The sequence below is a fragment of the Onychostoma macrolepis genome, chromosome 09 (assembly GCF_012432095.1).
Source record: "Onychostoma macrolepis isolate SWU-2019 chromosome 09, ASM1243209v1, whole genome shotgun sequence".
Lineage (NCBI taxonomy): Eukaryota > Metazoa > Chordata > Actinopteri > Cypriniformes > Cyprinidae > Onychostoma > Onychostoma macrolepis.
In genome coordinates this window covers 36,142,860-36,163,876 of record NC_081163.1, presented here as the reverse complement: position 1 = coordinate 36,163,876, position 21,017 = coordinate 36,142,860, and the positions used below count along the sequence as shown (strand labels likewise).

Genomic DNA, 21,017 nt, shown 5'->3' with positions numbered 1-21,017 from the left:
GACTGGTTTTGTGCTCCAGGGTCACATATGTCCCCATAATACTTTTTATTCTTTAGGCACTGGTTTCAAAACTAGGGGGCAGCTGTTACCTGGTGGTTTAGTATGGCATTACGCCAAGAGGGCGGAGTTATGCACCGGTAGGTGGGAGGAGCTATAGTTTGAAAGTGCAAACGCAGGACAGCAGGAAATCAAATTTCAAATTCCCATAATTAGAACTTTCACATGCGGCGGCGTATTTAAACAACACAATAACATGAAGAACACGCTTCTCTCTGACTTTTAAACCAGTGGCGAGAAATCAACGAAGCGTGCGATTTCATAACACGCTGAAAGAGCCCAAGCGTGCACCGTTTACAGACTGTAAATGAACTCGAGTAGGCAATGGTTAAAACGAAAACGCACAGTTAAATTGCGATTCCCAGTGATAAGCATCGTCTCGAATTGTATCAAAGCAAACGGCGTTTGCGCTTTTAATAGCGCGTAAACTGCGCCGTCGCTAGTGCCAACTGATAAAAAGTGATTTAGCCATGCAAAACTGACTAAAGCAGATTTATTTGACTGGGACACAACTGGTAGGATTCCCCCATCTGCTGTCCTCAGGCAGCAGCCCATGACTGAAAGTAAGAGATGGGCTGGGCCGCCTCTTTGTGACAATAGAGAAGAGCTGAAGGTGATCGCGGGAGCGGCAGCATCACCGTATCGCTCTTCACGGAGAACGGACAGGGCACCACATCTGCTCATATATCAGAGCTTCCACAAGTTTATGCACGACCACAGCAAGCCGGTTGTTTGACGCGAACTGGACGAGCTGGTCTCACTCCTCCTCCTCCACGCGTGGGCTGCTCGCGCTGCTGGGAACCGGAGAGCTCGGGTCCATCCCAGCGTTCAACTCACTATATCGGATTCATTCGTGAACGGCGGATGTAATTTATCGGAGGAAAGCATCCAAAGGCTTTATTCACTCGCACGCGCGTCTCTTAACAAACACGGCTGTTGTTCGGGGGCCGGATAGCCGCGCCACACGCGTTAGACTCGGGAGAGATTGAGTCGTTGTGGAGTCGGTACACGCACTTTGACGCGGTCCGAACAGGTGTACGCGTTCAGAACTCCATCCGGACTCATTTCTGAAGGTCTGAGTGGCGATTAGGAATTTATAACCACATTTGCATTTCCCCCCCCTGCAATATCTGGACTTAATCGGCGGTGCTGAAACAGGAGAACTATGGATATCAAATGGCTTATTATTGCCTTTGCGGTTTTGGGTAAGTTACATATTTCATCATTTTGCGACCCCCCTGTTTAATTACCCCCGGAGATGCCCTTTTAATTCATTCCATGAACTTGTTGCAGTTTTGTGTCGTTTTTGATTAATGCTCCTGGTATTTGAGAGATACATTGTCGCGTAGGCTGCACGTTAATAATCTGGAGATGCTCGATTTTTTTTTTTTTCTCATCGAGACGTTTCCATGTCTGTGGATGCTTGTGACCCAAGTTATGAAGCTGTGAAAGTACATACTGGAATAATATGAAGTAGTTTTTGATGTGGTCCAGTGATTAAGTTGTCTAAGCAGTGATGGTAAATTGATGAAGGATATTTAAAGTTATCTCAGGTCGTGTTGTTAGATGTTGAAAAGGTTTCTTATGCGATTCTGTGTATTCCTTAAAACATCTTAAAGCTGTCATTTTGGCTACATACCATATATGTATTACAAACATGTAGCCAAATAATCTAGGTTATTGTATATACTTATGTGGTGTTTTTACACCCCGTTGTAATGAAAAGGTAGATTCTGTATGAGCATGGATTGGATGTGAGATGTCAGTTGATTATAAATCTATTTACTTGTTTAACATGGATGAGTTGATTGACCCAACAGCATGCTCTGACTTGTCATCCTTGTTTTTTTTCACACTTTGACAAACACGAGGCAGCTGGGTCTCAACAGCTCTGGTCAGATGAGTGGGGTTTGGTTTGGGTCTAATGTTGGTTTAGAAAGCCCAGCTGGAGATTAATGTTCCTTTATGGGGGACATTAAATCAAGTAAACACTGGAACGCATTGATTGATTTGAAGACACTACACACAATTTCACTCCTAAAGGTGCACCCAGTTTAAAAAAAAAATAAAAAATTGGGCTAATTAGAAGTGTTTAAATGCAAAGAAATTAACAACGCTTTTGAGAAATAGCATTAAAGACTTGAGGCTTGTCAGTCTTCAGGAAAAATCTGATTTTATTGACATGGAGCAGGTTGCCCTCTTATGGGTGCCACTATGTTGACGTCACATGATCAGCTGTGTTATGAAATTTCTGTAGATTCGGAAAAGATTGTATTTATGAGAAGAACGGGGATGAATTGTTATATAGAATAACAGTTTATAGCACTTGCATAAATTGAATATAAACACAAAAACAAAAAAAAATGCAAAAACACACCGGATGCACATTCTGTATTTATCATTATGTAGAAGTACAGTTAAAAACCTCGCTGTATTTTTCTGTAGAAAAGGTAGCCTACATCGCTGTCTGTCTCTGACCAGGGTGATTTGAACTCGCATGACCTTGTAATTATTATGACTTCCCAACTCATAAATATGAACCTCCCAAGAGAATTTGAAAGTGCAATTAACATGACTGGTATTAATAATAACAATGGCAATATAAAACAATAAAAATACAGATTGTGATGAATAACGGCTAAATGCAGGCCTGCACAAAAACTTATCTAGTGCAGCTTTAAGCCTTCTATCAACAGTTTTAAATCTTGACCTACTGCTCGAGGGCAAAGATAAGTCTGTGTCATTACAAGTTTATAACACTGAAACACACCTTGTCCTTACAAGCCAGATGTCACACACACCTGGATTCAGACTCACCTGTGTGAGGCTGTAGTGTGTCATTGGGTTAAAAAGCACAGTGTATTAGTCACACAGACGTTCTCCAAACAGATGTGTGTGATCACAGTTTATGATCTTAATGTATCTCTGTTGATGATAACACTGCACTCAAAAACTGCTGGACAACTGGAGCTGTGTTTGTGTTGTGAGAAAGCATGTTTTGCCAATGAACTAGGTTAATATGACATTGAGCTCGGACTCCCGTTGGATTATCCTACCCCCCCACAGACTATATCCCCATATCCATGTAGATAAGTGGAGACGGAATGGAACAGGCTGTTATTTCATTAATCGACACTCTTTTCCTCATGCAAAACACTTTTTAAGCTGCTGTCAGTGCACACTCGCGAGTGCCAGTCACAGAAAATCATTAATGTGTACATTTACATATTCTACTCATACCCCCCATTCGCTTTTGTCTCCTTTCTTTTCCTCATCACACAAGCAAATACCGTCATACTCATTCACACAAACTCTCTACCTCCTAGCAAACAACAGATGGCTGTACCATCCTGGACAAGAGGCATGTTAGTTCTGCAGGGAGGGGCCTGGGTGAGAATGGAGCTTTGGCTACTGTTGGCTTTCTTATCATTTTTGATGTAAAAAAAAAAAAAAATGGAATTAGTGTGGTTACGTGCTTTTACGTTTGCTCTCAGCAGAATGATTTGATCAAATGAGTGTGAGAAGTACGGTTAATTTGTACCATTTTTGGCCTTTTGCGTTACTATAGCAAACCAGTTCCCTAGATCACCTTTGATAGAGGCTCATACCGCTCCTTTAGCGTTGAGGTTCTATTAATTACATGCAAATGATCATATTTCAGTAAAGAAGATCTTCAAAACACTGTGGGTTTGAACGCAGGGGAACTCGAGGGTTTTTGAGGAAATGCATGAACAGCTCATTTTCATATTCACATCAGCAGGTGAGCTGTATTTGAGTGGAAATACAGAGCAGAAAATATTTAATTTCTTATCTTCATTCTGAGTGAACATCTTCCTACCCCTCGTTTTTTGTGTTATTCTCTAAAACTGCTCGCAAAACAGCAGGAGAGGCCATAAAAACCTTCTTCGCTCACACAAAGTTAATAGGCCCACAAACCGGTAAACACAACCGTAAAAAGCTTTTTTATTTTTTTTTATAGTAGTGTCACTGTTCTATTCATAATTAGCTTTCCTCACTCGTGGGAAATACTTTTATTTATAGGACCATGTGGTGTAGGGCTAGGCGATATGGCCAAAAATATGATCACACTAGCGATATTTAGCTTGATATTCATTACCATTAATGCGGAAGGAAATGTTTCCACATGTTTGTTGAGAACGAAGGGAAAAATAACCTGTTTGGTCACAGTTAAACTCCATAGAGTAGACTAACTTTTAATTTGGGACCCCATTCTGAGTTTTATGGTTTAATACAAACTTATCAAAAATGGTGTCTAATGAAACAGATTTAAATGATTACATTGAAACATTACAAATGAAAATATAACCGTTAATTTACAGTTTGTGTAAGGATGAAACCACACCATCAATCACACACAGACTGACAACTTTGCAGTTGTCTTTTGCTTATTTCTGTTGTGTTTAATGCCGTTTAGATGAATCCATATCAAGTAAAATAGATTATCATCGATAGACCAATTTTATCACAATCTCTATATGCTATAGTTTATGTAATGTTCATGCTTATCAAGATGTTACACTTGTGGTATTGTGGTCTGGAGATAAGGCTAGTGTGTGTGTGCTAGATACTGTGATTTACTGTGTTTGCCTGATCGCAGTGTTTGTTTATGCAAAAAGTGTCCCCATAAGCAATGTTATCCCTTTTGAGAAACGCACTAGCCTCATAGTATGCTAATTTTAACTACTTTTCATCCATTTTAATGCAGCTGTTTGAACACCATAGAGGAAGCTATCATAAAGAGAACGACAGAATGGAAAAAGTGAGTGCTGGAGAGAGATTATTCAAGGTGTTTGTCTGAAGCCTTTATTAGCCTCCCACTGACTCGAGCACATTAGCCGAGCTTAGCTTCCCTGCATGGAGTTCACAAAAAAACAATGCTCTCATTTCCTGACACTCAGGCTGGGCTTAATAAAGCCTCACTGAGTGGATTTTGGTTTTATTAGAAATACAGAGGAATTTAAAGGTGCTGTAAGCAATTTTAGACTAACTGTGTTTTGCTAACATGCTTTGCTAACATTGTCATGCAAGACCCCCCTGCAGCGCTATCCGATCTATGCTTGGTCTGTTAAAAACCTTAGCACATTATTGATATATTTATTCTGGCTCGAGCTTTTCTTAACCAGTAAGCTATGCTGACGAATAGGCTAATAGGCCTAACTGATAGCTTGCTAAGCAAAGGCAAAATGGTCATAAAATGGTCAAATTTTTAATTAGCTTTGCTTATGAAAATGTCATAGATAAACACATTTTGTAATTAAGAGGAAATTCACTTTTAAACAGATTTTCTCCTATTTCTAATTAGGAATCAGATAGTCTACCCTTAAGTTGATAATGTTATGCTAACGTACGTTCGGTAAGCGAGTGAGTTCATTCAGGCAAGACCAGTGTTTCTCAATGTTTTTCTCTGTTATCCAACACAATATTCAAAGGCTGCCCTCAGACAGGCTAATTTATTTCCAGCATTGCTTCTATAATTATGACAAAGCTGCTTGTTTTCAGACTTTTTATTAATTAACAGAAACTACAAGAATTGATTTAAAGTCAATTAACCATGATTCATTTTGTGATTGTGAGTATGATATCAGCACACGTTCTGGTTTGATGTATTTTAAGCATCTTGATTTAAAAAGTATTTTAATATATTAATAATTAAATACTGTTAAGTCATCCTGCAGCCCCTTTTGAATGTTTGCTGCACCCCAATTTGAGAACCATTGCCTTAGATTCAAACCATGGGTGAGTCATTTTGATCGATTCATTGAAAGAAATGGCTCATATGTTGAATCAGACTACACTGCTTGTGCAAACATGATTCCAATTCTGGTAAAAACCAAAATGCTGTGGATTTATGCAGCGTAGATTCAACGTCAAAGGTTGTGAAGGAAACATGGCTTTCTCAAAAACCCCCATTGTCCATGTCAGCGAAATGATTTACAGACAGCGTTTCTGACTGGCCACATAGCCTACGGCTGTCACAAAGACAGGTGTCATTTCTCAGGACACCCATTTCAGTGATGTCAAGTAGAAGAGGCGTTTTGGGTGTGGTGTTCCAGAAAATGTGGCCATCAAACCCATCACTGCTGTGGTGAAGTTGTGTTTGAAGTGGGAAACAATGGTAATTTATTTATACGTACTAACTTATAATAAATACAATTATATTACAATGGTGGCTTCGGTTAGAGGAGGTAGGACCAAAACTATAGTGGTCATTCCTGCCATGTTAGCGCTCTACCAGCCATCAGCGCTGTTTACACCCAGTGTTCAACTTCAACACAATGGGGTTAAGAGTCCCAGCGACGTGTAAGATTCTTGTAGAACAGACACAGACACACATTGCACAGATACACAGTGTGTTCATAGGAACATCCGAGGAGCCTATTTACGCCTCCCACACAACACTTTGGTATCTCGCCATGGCTTTTCAGTCAGTCGTTTCACTCTGTTGTAGAACGTGATTGTCCTTCAAAACCCTGAGAATGCTGCTGTAGTCGGGGGCTCTCAGTTGCCTGACTCCCGAATGACCCGTTGCTCCAGAATGCTGATCCGTGAATATTTGGCTACGAGCGTCTAGCTGGGCCCTATTTGTCATCTGTCTGATACGTCCCGTGTATGTTCAGGACTGCCTTGAGATGAGGCCAGCGCTACACGTGTTTATACATTCATGGCATACTGTTCATTTGCCACGCTTCAGGGGATTATTACTGTGGTGAAGATCTGTATATATACTTAAAAAAGCAATTACTTTTCAGAAAGTATAGTTTTTGAGTTACAGATAAGGAATTTGAATTAGCGTAGTCTACTCTTTCAGATGTTAAATTTAATTTGCACCTGCTATTTTCTTCTATTTAGGTGAGATTGCATATAAAAATTGTGATTTTTTTTTTAAATTGGTCTTCAGTTTTGGGCTTTTTGGTGTTTGAAGTTGTCTCTGTTCCATTCTACAGAAAAAAAAAATGGTTATTGATCTGGTTTTCTATGAAAATGTCTATGACATATCCTAGTCTGCATTACCTCCGCTAACCCTGCATAGATTTTAGAATTTGTAGCGTTCAAATATATGTGCATACATTTAAACTTAAAAGCTAGCATTTATTTGATTTTATCTTGATTCTCTTCAAATTCTCCTAAAATGTTGTCTTAAAAGACAACATGTCCTGGATGAACTCCCCATATCAACATTTTAATGTTCAACTCAAAGTTCTGGATTAAAAATGTATGAGAATTGACTGAAGTTTCTGCTTTATATTGTCAAATTCAGTAAACTGTCCAAAAATAAGCCACAGCTTTATAGTATACTTTCTATCCCTTGGTGTACTGGAAGCTGGTTGTACAATCATGAGTAAAAGGTCAAGAAGGCATTTAGTGAGGGTGTGTCGCTTTCCAATTGTTCGTCTTTATCAGGTCTACTGCTGTGAGACTTTATCAGCTTAAGCTGTGTTGCACTTGAATCACCAGTGTTTGTGTGTGTCCTCTCAGGTTCTTTGTAGTTTATTTTTGGTTCCTTCTCTGTGTGTTTGTTCGTGCAGGTAGGTATGCGCTTGCCTGAAGTGGCTCAGATTAGATCTAAACAAAATGGAAACATGCAGCAGGGGGTTGGGGGTTAGTAAGCTCATTTCTGCCCCCTTGGCTATTATACAAGATCTCCGTAGTTGGCTCTGATCCGTGCCTGGTACCTGCCTCTGGCTCTTCCACACTTACAGGAAAACAGACCCCCTCTCAAGATCTGACCAAGAAACTGAGGCGCTTTTCTGCATGTTGGACCTCATTCAAGTAGCTTTTTAGTGTTGCAGTCACTTTGAATTTCTCTTGAAGAGATCTTCTCCTCCCCCCAACAGCTGAGCACACACACAATTGCAATGACCCCCATACACAGCAAACACCCACACCCCTGCAGAAACACTTCCACCTACCCACACAAGGCATTTAGATAATTTACTATATTTAACAACATTTATATCTTCTGTAGTAACGCTTCCTAAAATGTGAACATTTAAGAAAGTTTCTAAAATCCTGTTTTGAATTTTTTGACAATAGTAGGTTGAGTTCATTATCATTAATATTCAGATCTGTCATTGTAGCTCTATATGATTTATATCACTTATAGAAGAGGCATAGTAATCTGACACAGAACAGGCTAAAGGACTGTGCAGAGTTTAGTGGACATAGCTTGAGATTTGTAGAAGGATTTAAAGTCAGTAGTTTTCAGTGGAACAAAACAGGGTTTTGCTTCTGTTTGAGAGCTTGACATACAATAGCTTGTAATTCCTCTTGGAGCTTTCAGTCAGAACTTTTCAATGAAAACCTATAGGATTTTGCTCTGGTTTGAGAGTCTCTGGTGAGTTCAAGTACTCAGAAAAGATATAGCAATCTGAGCCAGAACAGGTTGAGTCTGGTGGATATAGCTTGGGAGCTCTAGTTGGAATTACATTCAGAAGTTTTCAGTAGAAACCGACGGGAAGGGTTTTGCTCCTGTCCTGTCTGAGACTCCACAACTGGAAAAACATATATGCACAGTAGGTTAGAAAAGAGGTAGCAGTTTTGAGTCAGGACAGTTTGTATGACTGTGCAAGGTGCAAAGTTTTGGGTTAGGGATTCTGAAAGAAACCTAGCCCAAGTTTGTTGACTTTTGTCATGTTAACTTATCTAGAGTTCCTGTATGCCCCTAATACCAGGCACTAACAATAGTCCAGACGTCCCTCTGGGGAAGGTCCTGAACACCAGTGAACGAGCCAACCCTAAAAATTAGCATCTGTCATGCCTGAAAACTGCTTTTGGAAGTAGACGAAAGCCTGACTCTATTGAGAGACACTGCCATTACTGTTTTAGCAAACCCAAGGAATCTGAGTGATCGCGCTTAAAACGACAGAATAAAGCAGTCAATCAGGAGCAGTGTGTTGGCAGGGCTTCATTAACTCTGGTCAGATGCCTGCTGTCTGATTGTTTTTCTTTAGAACAAAGGAGCGAGTGGACGGGCAAAAATGGTGGAGAAGGAATGAGGGATTAGAGGATAAAGGCTTCCACTTTTCTTTTAGGACACACTGCCATCCAAAGACAGAACGTGACTGACAATTGCTACAGAAGCTAGTCAGAAGAGACTAATTAATTGTTAATTAGCTTTCTTTCTAATGTTGTGCTGTGTGCACAAACATGGAGATGGAGATTTTGAGTTAAAAGCTAAAAGCTGTCATTCACTCAAGACACTCAAGTTTATTTTAGTTTGAGGTTCCATTGGGTTGTCTTTGACAAGAACCAGTCATTAGTTGACTTATAATGATTTAGTGCTTTAAAGTGTGTCCATACAAACAAAGGGAGCAATGGAAAGAGGGTAGGGAGGGAGAAGTGCTCCAGAGAAGCGAGACAGTTTGGGGGTCTGTGGGTGGCTAGACTAGACACTTAACAGGCGTGAGTGGCTATCCCGGTGGGATGTTGGAGCGCAACAGAGTCGACTGGTCACAAACACTAAATATTTTAGCATGTCCATGGAACTGATGGATGGAACGGTGGAGTGGGGTGTCTGCAACCCACTCATGAATAATTCACAAGGGCACTCGAGGGACAGTGGGAAGGCGGGTCAGTCTATGGGTGGGGGTTGATTGAATAGATGGTGTGATAAGATGGGGTCCAGAGAAGACACAAAGATTGTACTGTTCTGAGCGATTGACCGTAAGTAGGACATTCCTGGAGAACATTTTTTTTTTTGGTCTTGGGCAGCTTTCCTGCTGGGGCTACTTGCTTCAACTAGACTGAACTGCATTCTAAACCATCATTTCCCGAAGATTTTAAAGGGGGCGATACATTTATATATTTCGGGCTGTAATTGTTTAATCACCATTCCCAAAGATCCAAAACATGTTCTACTTGGATAAATCATATCCTAAATTGAGTATACTTTAGGGGTTTCTTCACACCTGGTATTAAGATGTGTTTTTAGTGATCCGATCACAAGTGGTCAGTTGACATACATCGGCATTTAAAGTGATAATTCACACAAAAATTAAAATTCTGTCATTAATTAGCTACTCACTCTCATGTTCTACAAAACCCTTAATACCTTCGTTCATCTTTGGAATACAAATGAAGATATTTTTGGTGAAATCCGAGAGCTTTCTGACAGCAACGCAACTGACACGTTCAAGACCTAAAAATGTAGTTAGGACGTCATTAAAATAGTCCATGTGACATCAGTGGTTGAACCTTAATTTCATGAAACTACAAGAATGTTTTTTTTGTGTGCAAAGAAAGCAAAAATAATGACTTAATTCAACAATTTCGTCTTTTCTGTGTCAGATTTCGACGCAAGTAATTAATGACAGAATTTTAATTATTGGGTGAACTATCCCTTTTTTAGCATTTCAAAATGCATTTTCTGTGACCACTTGTGTTTGGATTTTGTCAAGATACTCCCCTCTTGTTTTGTCACTCTACATCACCTTCGCAGGGGCACTGAGTAAGGAATGTGAATTCTATTGAATATATGAACCCATGTCGTGTGGAAAAGAAAGTGAGTGAAAAGGGCAGCTGCAGTTTCAACTGCAATATGTGTTTTTTGGTATAATTCTGCAATGGCATAGTTTGATGCACCTTCTCTCAACATGTCTAAGAATGATCATGTGTGGGCAGCGAGTAGGCAGAGCTTTACTTCAGGCAGGGAAGCATTCAGGACTGTAGTATTTCCACTACAAATGTGATGTGATCGCTTGTGTCTTTGACTGCATACCCATGTGGTTTCAGTGATTCAATCTGAAAACACTTTAGACACCGTTTCCACCTGTATTTAGCACTGATTACTTGTGATTGGATCTTCTAAAACGTATTGCAATACCAGGTGGAAATGGGGCCTAACACAGTCCTGTTTGCTTTCGCTACACACTCGAACACCTCTGTTTCACCCATTTTTAACTTGCTCTTTTTTTGCTCTGTGAAAGACTCCAGGTGAGGTTACTTCTGAAGTAGTGCAGCATCGGTCATAAATTTGGGGTCATTTATCTGTTTGTGGCACACGTAATTTAAAGTGCCCCTATTATGGATTTTTGAAGATGATCTTTCAGCAGTGTGTAACACGGCTCTAAGTGAATGAAAACATCCTGCAAAGTTTTAAATCTGAAAGTGCACAGTGTATAAAGTTATCGTCTCTCAAAAGAAAGAGTCGACTCTGAATCACTGAAACGAGTCGTTTTTAAAACGAATCCCAAGCCGTTTCATGTTGATGTCAACATGAAACATTAGCATATTGCCGCCCACTTGTTGGTCTTTTCGCTTTGATCTGAATGAAAATGCAAATTCATTCTTTACCACTAGGTGGTGCTTTCGGAGCGTTAACAATGTTTTCCCGGTTACGCTGTACACAAAGCAGCACCGCGCTCACAAACACTGCTTTATCAGGCATTACAGGCGAGATCAAATGAGACCAATCGACCAATCACCGCAGATTAGCGTCACACAAAGGAGGGGTTTGGAAAAATGAATCGTTAAACGAATCGTTTGGGAGTCGTTGAGCAAGTAAGGTAAAAATAAATGCATATTATAAGACAATGAAAGTGTTTTTTAACCAAAAATGTGAATCTTTCATTAACCATAATAGGGGGCACTTTAAGGCTCCTCGAGACCCCTTTATGCTCTCCTGCTGGAAGAATGAAACATGATCTGACATGCTAATAAAGGGCAACTTGGACTAAATATTTATCTGATTACTGAATACAATGTAGAGACTCACTTTAAGATGAAGAGAAATTGAGGAGTTGTTTTGTTGCCTCTTCTCCCTTTCTGATGATACAGTAAAATTAGATTAATATTGATCTAGATTGAAATTAACTAGTAAATGAACTAGCCAGATCAATAAACGCTATAGCTACATTTAAAGTATGCAGCATGAATCACTGCTGACAATTTGAATCTGTTGGCCACTTCCTCTGCCTGTGGTTCTAATGACATTCACTGCTTCCTCTGCCTCAGGATTAAGTGAAAGCTGAGGGAAGTATCCCTATTGTATTGCGAAATATGCCTCCCCCATTTATCTTCTGCACTCTCTTATACTATGATGCAAGAAATAGTTTTTGGAAAGGTCTATGTGTTTTGTTTCTTGTTTTGGTAATTAGAGTGGTCTCCATAGCATAGAGTATATAAACAACATTGGGCGGCTCATGACTCAACTCTGGTATGAGATGCATCACAAGATTTTTTTTCTTTTCTTTTGGACCTAAAGGTACGGTGTACTAGTCTGGATAAGGTTTTTCTTACTTTTTTTCTACTCTTATATACCAACTTCTTGGTTACTTTTAATTGTGCTTGAGCAGGGGTCTGGATCTGGGCTTTGTTTTAAATCGAAACCAGGATTTCTCATCACTTTTGTTACCAAAATCCCCCAAATATGATGATCCCTTTGAGGGGGACCCCATCCTAAAATGTGCAAGGCAGCTTTATATTTTAATGAATAAAGAGCTAGTACTGTGAAAAAGAAAATTCTTAGTATAAATCTAAAAAAAACCCCAAAAAACTGTCAATAGAAATAGAAAAATATATTTAATAATAATATAAATTATTCTATTAAATAATATAATAAATTATGTTGATGATAATTCATTATTATATTTAAAAATTCTTTAAAATATACTAGTAATGAACTAAGAGGAAAGCCATGCAGCTAGAATTTATTGAAATGTCTGTTACTGGTTGTCACAGTGTTTTAGTAAGTAAAATCAGCGCTAAAGATGTGGATCTGGCATGTTGGTGTGTGTAATCAGTGTGTTTGTATTCCACATACACATCTGCATGTGTCATCCTCTGTGAAGTCTTAACATAAATGGGCACAATGAATATTTAAAATGTGTGTATGAGATGTGTAGACGTCAGCCTCTGTCTCACCTTTGTGTTGCACAGTAAAAGCAAAGTGTTAGATGGGTTCATAGATTATTAATGGAGAGAACAGTGCTGAGCAGAGCAGCAGATGGTTGTGTGGCCTGTATGTTCCTGCCGGAGAGGAAAGAGAGAGCACTGATTGGCTGTGATTGCATGTATGTTGTGCGTTATAGTGAAGCTAGTCTTTCCAACCAGACTTTTGACTTTCGGCATATTAATTCTGGACTGCCTTTGTATCTTACTCTGGCCAAGAACCACTTGGAAGATTCAGTCTGTAAATGGCCAACCACAGTTTATTTGTTATTTATTTATTTAAGTAATTCATTTTTACATGACATTTTGGATTTATCTGAAATGGTAGATGTGACAATAATACATTTAAGGTAAAAAAAAACACACACACACACACACACACACACAAAAAAAGAAAAACCTGTGTATATATAGTGGGGTTGCACAATTTGGGGAAAAATCTAATTGTGTGTGCGCTTTTAAATGCATTTTAAATTGCTATTCCAATTTAATATAGATAAAATAAATAAATAAATAAAAAATCCAAGTTAGCTGTGCTTGTTTATATAAGGCTGCACAGTGGCCAGAATTGTGTGATTTATAAAAAAAAATAAAAAAAATAATAATAATCATAAAATAATTATTGTTAATATTCTTATTATTACTACTATAATTAAAAAAATAATAATCTAATTATATCACTGGAAAGTTAGGAAAATACAATATCATAAAAATATAATAAATATAAAATATATACATAAACATGAAATATAATAAACATACCATACAAAATAATACCAATACAATATCATAAGAATATAAATTGTAAACATTACATCAAAATCAACTTTTTTGACACAAAAAGGAAGGAGCTCTTTTTTTTTTTTTTTTCTCAAGTACTCCCAAATGCACATTCGAGCAAAGATAAGATTGATTAATCATGCAGACCTAGTAAGCACTGGCTCGCTCAGGACCGTGTACCATAAATCAGGATTCGACTGATATATGGTATTGCCTATGCGCTGGACCTTTGCCCCTGACTCCAGCTTCTTATGTGTTTTAAGTATCCATCAAATGTAACAGTTTGCATCTGCGTGAAAGGAATCGCTTGCGCAGTCACGCACATGTTTTGAATCAGGCCCAGACCTTTTAAGTATATTTAGGACCGTTGTAATTTTGAGTCATGTTGAGCGTCAGGTGTCCTGTCCTTGTACACATGCAGTGTGTAGTGGACCGTAGTATCCAGCACCACCTGTTTCCGTGTCCCAAGGATATTGTTCAGTTCATATCGTTTGTGTGTCCATAAAGGCAGCACAAGCACTGATTCATCTAAGACCTGGCCCAGAGTCCAGACGAGAACCACCTCGGCCCAACAAAGGGAAAATAGCTTCGTAGAGCTACAATAAACAGCTAACTGCAAAATCCATGAACTGTCTTATCTTCAGGGTCGATGCTTTTGCTTCAGCACTGAAAATACTCTGAATGGGTAACTATAGGTTCATAGCGTACTCGTCTCTTGAAAGAAATGAATCCGTGTTAAACAGAGGTCAGCTCTCTCACCTATTGTGTGCAGCAGCAGGCTTCCTTTTGAAATGAAAGATGGAGTGGCTGTGGAGGGCTAAATTGTTGCCAATTACAGGGACGGGCCACAGAATAGCCTTTACTCTTCTGTTTGTGTGATACATCCATTAAGGAGGAAGGGGCTTGCTCAATCCTAATGACTGGCTTGTCTGTGTTGGCCTTATAAGTGCTTTTTTGCCTCACATTGGCTAATGCATCAGCATTTTAAAAAGCACACGCTAATGTAGACTTCAGTGCCTAATGCAGGATGCTTTCTTCACAAGTGTCGTGCACTTACATATGTGCCTATTAGGGATGAGCTAAACTACATATTTTCTGAATAGGCTAGTCGGTGGGCTGACAAAACAACTAGTCTATTTAACCCAACGCAAGACACGATGCGCAATTTAAAAAGCAGACAAAACTAGGCATGGGCCGGTATGAGATTCTGACCATATGATAACCTTAGATAAAAATATCACGGTTTCATGGTATCACGGTATTGCGATTACAGCTGTAAATTGTGTTTTGTTTTTTTAAATGTCTGGGTAAAAAACAACAACGTTTTTTCCACTGAACACAATATATCTTATTTTGAAGAAAAATATAGAACATTTTGGAAAAGTAAACATGTCAGGCTAAATAATTAAAATAAATAATTGAATTCTTGTTAATTAAATTAAGTGCAGTCACTTAAGTAAGAATAAATAAATTATTTTCTGTAAAAAAAAAAAAAAATCCTTCTAAATGAAGAAAAAAAAAAAAAGTGCAGTCACTTAATCTTAACCTACAGCTCAATCAAAAATATAAATGCATTTACTTGCACACATTTGAGAATCGAGACATTTCCTAATAGTTAACACGTTTGGAAATATTTTGAATAATAAAAAAAAAAAATAAATAAATGAAATGCAAGCCTACATCAGTTATACAGTGCTATCGTGGCTGCTGTGTCACATGACACCCAAACCAGTCCAAACCAGTCAGATTAATATGCGTTAAAATTTGCAGACAAATTGATTGTTGCTTTAATCTAATTGAAATCATTGCATATTTGATCATTGATTTGGCGCGCTCGTTTTCACCTGTTTTTGCATCTTGATTAACTCCTATATGACGATAAAAGTAATCTATTTAAAATACAGAACACTGTTAAATGTAATCCTTAGCAAAATGAATATATTTTTTATACTGTACATTATAATGCCTAAATTTACTTACAGCACTTATAAATATTGATTTAAAAAAAATTTAATATCTACATATTTTTTTCAAATATTGGCTTATATCAGCCAACATTTGTGAAGCTTTTGTGAGGCTAGACTAAGCGTAAGAATGGTTGTGAGAATTTTTTTGTCTTGTTTTTAAAGTTGGACATTTTTAAATTCATTATATGCCACCTTTAAAACACAGTGGTCATGGCAGTATGCTGTAATGAAGTTGAATTTGAAGTCACTAACTTGCAAACTGTCGAATAGCCAAAACATGGCATGTTGTTGAAACTCTTAAATTTAAAGCCACACAAAAAAAAAAGATTGTTGAATGACTACTTGACCATCATTCATGTATGTTGTTCAAGGCTCTACTGTATGTCTGTAAATGCCTCTTCCCTTCTGTGCATCTATGCCTGTTCGTGTTTTGAGGGTAACGGTGGTACAATAGTCCATCTTCCTGTTGATGATGAATCCAGAAGACATATGACAGATTTTCCATTCATTTGGGTTCCCTGCAGCTGAGGCCCGGAGGAAATTGCCTTTTAGGAAATTGAGTGGAAACAAATTCATTTGGTAGTGCGTGAGCCTTAACAGGAGGTCAGTAGCTGAGAGAGCCTAGCACTGCAGTGCTGACCGGAGACCCCTTCGCCTCGTTCGCTCAACACTTCACTGACCTGCTCCATTACCGGCACTCCCACGGCTGCTTTATTCCCCTTCATTCACATAAACACAGAATCGGCTGGCGCGCTCACTCTTGACATGTTTCATTTGAGAGCTGTGTTCAGTGTCATATACGCATCAATCTGAATGCAGTAGTCAAACAATTTACAAGCATTTACCGTATTTGCTGCTGGCCTTCTGATGTGCAACCAATGATTACCAGACAATCTGCGTGACGTATCATTAAATGAGTGCTGTCGCTGCATATAATGTGGAATGTGTATCATACTTCCTGCTTTCTTGCTATATTACATCCTCATTTATTTTTTCTGCAAAACACAAAAGACGATGATTTGAAAAGAACAAGCAAAATAATCTTGTTTTCTGTTTGAAATAACGTTATTTTGCTTACCCCATTGGCAGATTATTGTGCTTGTTCTAAGCAACAACTCGCTTAAATTTGACTTGTTTCCTTCTTGATTTAAGACAAGTCCGGTGCATTTTGTATAGAGAAAAACAGTTCTTCAAAATATCTTATTTTGTGTTGTGTGGAAGAAAGCAAGTCATCCAGGTTTGGAACGACATGAAGGTGAGTAAATAATGACAATTTTAGGGTCAACTATTAATTTTTAAACTCTAAAAGGCAGAAACTCAAATACACTATCGTTCAAAAGTCTCTTATGTTCTTCAAGGTTGCATATTTGACCAAAATACAGTAAAAACAGTAATTTTGTGAGTATTATTACTTAATTATTTAAAATAAGTTTTCTATTTGAATGTGTTGGCAGGTGACGTCAACAGTTGTGCAGCAATATGAAAACTGGGATTTTGTTTATTATTTATTTTATGAATAGAAAGTTCAAAAGAACAGCATTTATTGGAAATAGGTATCGTTTTTAATTAGTGCTCTCAAACGATTAATCGCATCCAAAATAAACGTTTTTTGTTTGCATAATATGTGTGTGTATTGTGTATATTTATGATGTGTATATATAAATACACACGGTGAGCGTGATTTCACCAAGTACAACATGTTCCTGGATCAACATCTTTGTTGATCCTGGAACGTCATTCCAATCAACCAATCAGAATTGAGGGATAACTTTTCAGGAAATGTAAGTTTTAGGCTTATGATCAGGGTTAGGTGCTTCGACACCCTTGTTAATCAGCTATCATTTCTCACTGATTTTAGGAATAAATTATGGGTAGGATTAGGTTTAGGGGTAGAGATTGGGTTAAGTCTATATTTTTGGACAATAATGTTGATCCAGGATCAACAAAAGATGTTGATCCAGGAACATGTCTTACTTGGCAAAATCACGGCGACCAAATACACACACACACACACAGCATATATTTTGAAAATATTTGTATATTTTTATATTCATATAATTTGTCATATATAAATATATTTAATATATAAACGTTACATATTTTTCTTAAATATATACATTCATGTGTGTATTTATATATACATAATATATATATACACAGCACACACACATGTATTATGTAAACTTCCAAAAAATTCATCATTAATCATTTGACAGCACTATTTATAACATTATAAGTGTCTTTACTGTCACTTTTGATCAATTTAATGCATACTTACTGAATAAACTTATTAATGTTTTTAAAAAATCGTACTCCGTTTGAGCTTGCGATTTGAATGGTATGTACTGTATATAAAGAAAATGTCTATTAGCCTTCATCTTATTGCTGAAAGAACAAACATAGTTATAACATAGACAATAACAGCAGGAACATTGCTCACAGCAGAAGATATAAAGTCTACAAATTTCAAGATATTTATTGTCAGAAGACTGTAAATTCTGAAGCACTTCGGTAGCTTTAACTGCATTGATTTAAAGGACTTAAATTTAGAGACGCCACTACTCGAGGCGACTTACAGACGCTATAGCACAGCAAAGGAAAAAATCAAAATCTCTACAAATTAGTCAACCTCACCACTGAACCACTCCGACCCATTTTTACTAGCAACCTTGTAAAACATCTCTTCCGTGATGCTATTTGCGATGCTTGTCATGTGGAGGTCAGAGCCGCTTGTTTTGAGAGGTGCGTTCAGGCCTCAACGAGCGTCTCATGAAGGGCCTCTGCTGTCTGACTTAGTTTATCACCTCATGTGACATTTACAGTGTCTGTGCCTGCTGGCTTGAAAGATAAAGCTCTCAGGTATTATTATGACTATATTGTAGAGCGAGAGTGATTTTTATGGTAATTGCACTTCCCTGTCCTTTCCTGGAGGGTGTCTGTGTGTGTCTGTCCTCGCCTCTGTTTGATTTAAGTGGAGCACGTCCAGTGGATTTTCTGCCCCGTGCTTGTTATCCTTCTCGGCCAGCCGTGTCTGGCGTCACAGGTGTTTATTCAAGCACAACGCACCACGTTTGTGCATTTGCTCTTTTCTCTCGTGCATGGATAAAACGCTGTTGAACATGGCAAAGGAGGTTAACTCTGCGGATCTCCAAGTTGTGGAGCTTGTATCGTGAGAGCGTTTGAAGTGACGTGAGTGTTTGACACAGAAACAGGGCTTTCTTGTTAACTTGCGTGAGTTATGGAGAGTCCCAGACGCGCCGAGGTGCACAAGAAGTGGGATTATCCGTAGCTGGTTTAAGAACATGGTGTCACATTATAATGAAGCAGTGAGATTGTGCCTCTGTGGAGGAAACGTGGCATGCTTCTCACGGATTAGTCCTTTATTCCCCTTATCTTTGTCGTGTGCATAATCCGCACACAGCCGTCCCGTGTGAACGTTTGTCCTGGTTCCCACTCTCAATGGGACACTGGAGCTCCGAGTCCAGCAATCACAAGCTAGATAGAAGAGAACACAGTGGGTTGAGTAGATTTATATTGGCAGCAGAAGCGGAGCAGGTGAAACTAGATATTAGATGTGGGTTAATGCCGTGTTAGGACGGGCAGCTGTGGTCAGAACGTAGGTAGAACGCCTCTGATGAGGGATTTAGGACCTCATTTTCAGCCTACGTGAGCCGTGGCTTCACTTTGAAGTCTCTCTGAGCCTGTTAAACCTCGCTGAAAGGGTTCAAAGATCTCTGAGACAGACACGAGCAGCGGGGATTCTCACATGGTCACGGGCTGAACGAACGAAGAGGGCTTGTGAGGAGAAAAAAACAAGGGGAATAGAAACCGAGAGAGTGATGTTGCGCTGTCTGAAAGGATAAAATATGGTGTTTGACTTCGTTTTAGGTTGCATCAGCTCCCCTGAACACATGTTTAGCACTTCAAGTGATGACATTTTTATGAGCAGTCGTGTGCGGACCTCAGTTTGCCGCAATCTTCTTGCTGACTGAAGTCGGTCTGCTTACCGGCTCTTCAAGCACAAACAGAGCAGCTCTTTGAAGGAGTATATGGGTGTTATGTACTTAAAGGGATAATTCATCTCAAAATGAGAAGTCTGTACTCAACCTCTTGTCTTTTGAAATCCGTTTCTTTTTCTTTTATTTGAACACTGAAGTAGTTATTTATGGGTCAATGACTTAGAGAGTTCTGGCAAATTATGGAAAATAATACTTTTTTGATTTTAAGAAACTTATTGATGTTGGAGTGCATAGTCGTGAGAATCTGCAGGTCTCTTCTCAATAATTTTGTAGGCTATTTTTATTATTATTATAATTTTTTTTGCATGTTGGTTGGACCATATGGTATTTGTTGGTCACACTTTTTAATTTTCTTATTGTGCATTTTTTTTTTTTTTAAATAAGCAATGAAGCATTTTGGTATAATATTTTTTTTTTCCTGAGGAACAATAATAAAAGATCAGACTAAAAGCTGTTTAGCTATATTTTCTATTTTAGAATGTTTTCAAATGTAATTTACTCCTGTGATGCTTTTTTTTTTTTTTGCTTTTTTTGATGAATATAAAATTCAAAACAACAGCATTTATTTAAAAAAGACAACTTTTATTGTATTATATAATTGTCTACTGTTACTTTTGATCAATTTAATGCATCTTCGCCAAATAAAAGTATTAATTTCTTTAAAAAAAAAAAAAAAAGACCCAAGATTCTCCATGTTAGTGTACAATGGAAAGGAATGGAAAATAGGATTTTCAATAAATAATGTGTGAAATTTCTATTTGTTCCTCACACTAAGCTGTTGTATCTACTCTCAATATATGGAATATAACAACTTGTAATGTCTTTGGTGTTTCATGGAAGACAGTAAATTTGGAATGACATTAGGATGAGTAAACTACAATTGTACTGTACTGTTTGAGTGAACTATCCTTTAAATGTGTATATTGCGCTCATTGTCCTGGAATACATCAAGTCAAGGCACCTTTATTTATATAGCGCTTTATACAATACAGATTGTCAAAGCAGCTTTACAATATTAAGCAGGACAATAGTGTGTCGATAATGCAAGAGGAATATGTAATCCCATCATGCATCTCAGTCTCATTTTGTCATACGTTTTCTCTTGTCCATGATAGTTGACTTTGTGATGCAGAGCCAGACCATCCATGCTTTGTTTCTGTGGTCATCCCTTTAAGAACTGGTCAGACAGAAAGGCGCCTGTTTTCTGTCCTACTGTGGTTCTTGTTTGCCCATCTAAAAAAGACTTGCTTGCTTGCCTGGCAGACAGCACTCCAGAAATGTATCA

General features: G+C 38.2%; 1 protein-coding gene across 2 annotated transcripts in view; it reads left to right on the top strand.

Moving 5' to 3' along the window:
- The first annotated feature begins 202 nt into the window (after positions 1-202).
- The window catches only part of igsf3 (immunoglobulin superfamily, member 3), a 171,090-nt gene continuing 150,275 nt past the window's right edge, over positions 203-21,017 (top strand). For both annotated transcript variants that reach the window (XR_009272768.1, XM_058786543.1), the window contains exon 1: positions 203-1,262. Coding sequence is in view for 1 of the 2 variants with exons in the window: in XM_058786543.1 (XP_058642526.1) it covers positions 1,223-1,262 (40 nt within the window). In the remaining variant the exon portion in view is untranslated. The remainder of the gene's footprint in view (positions 1,263-21,017) is intronic.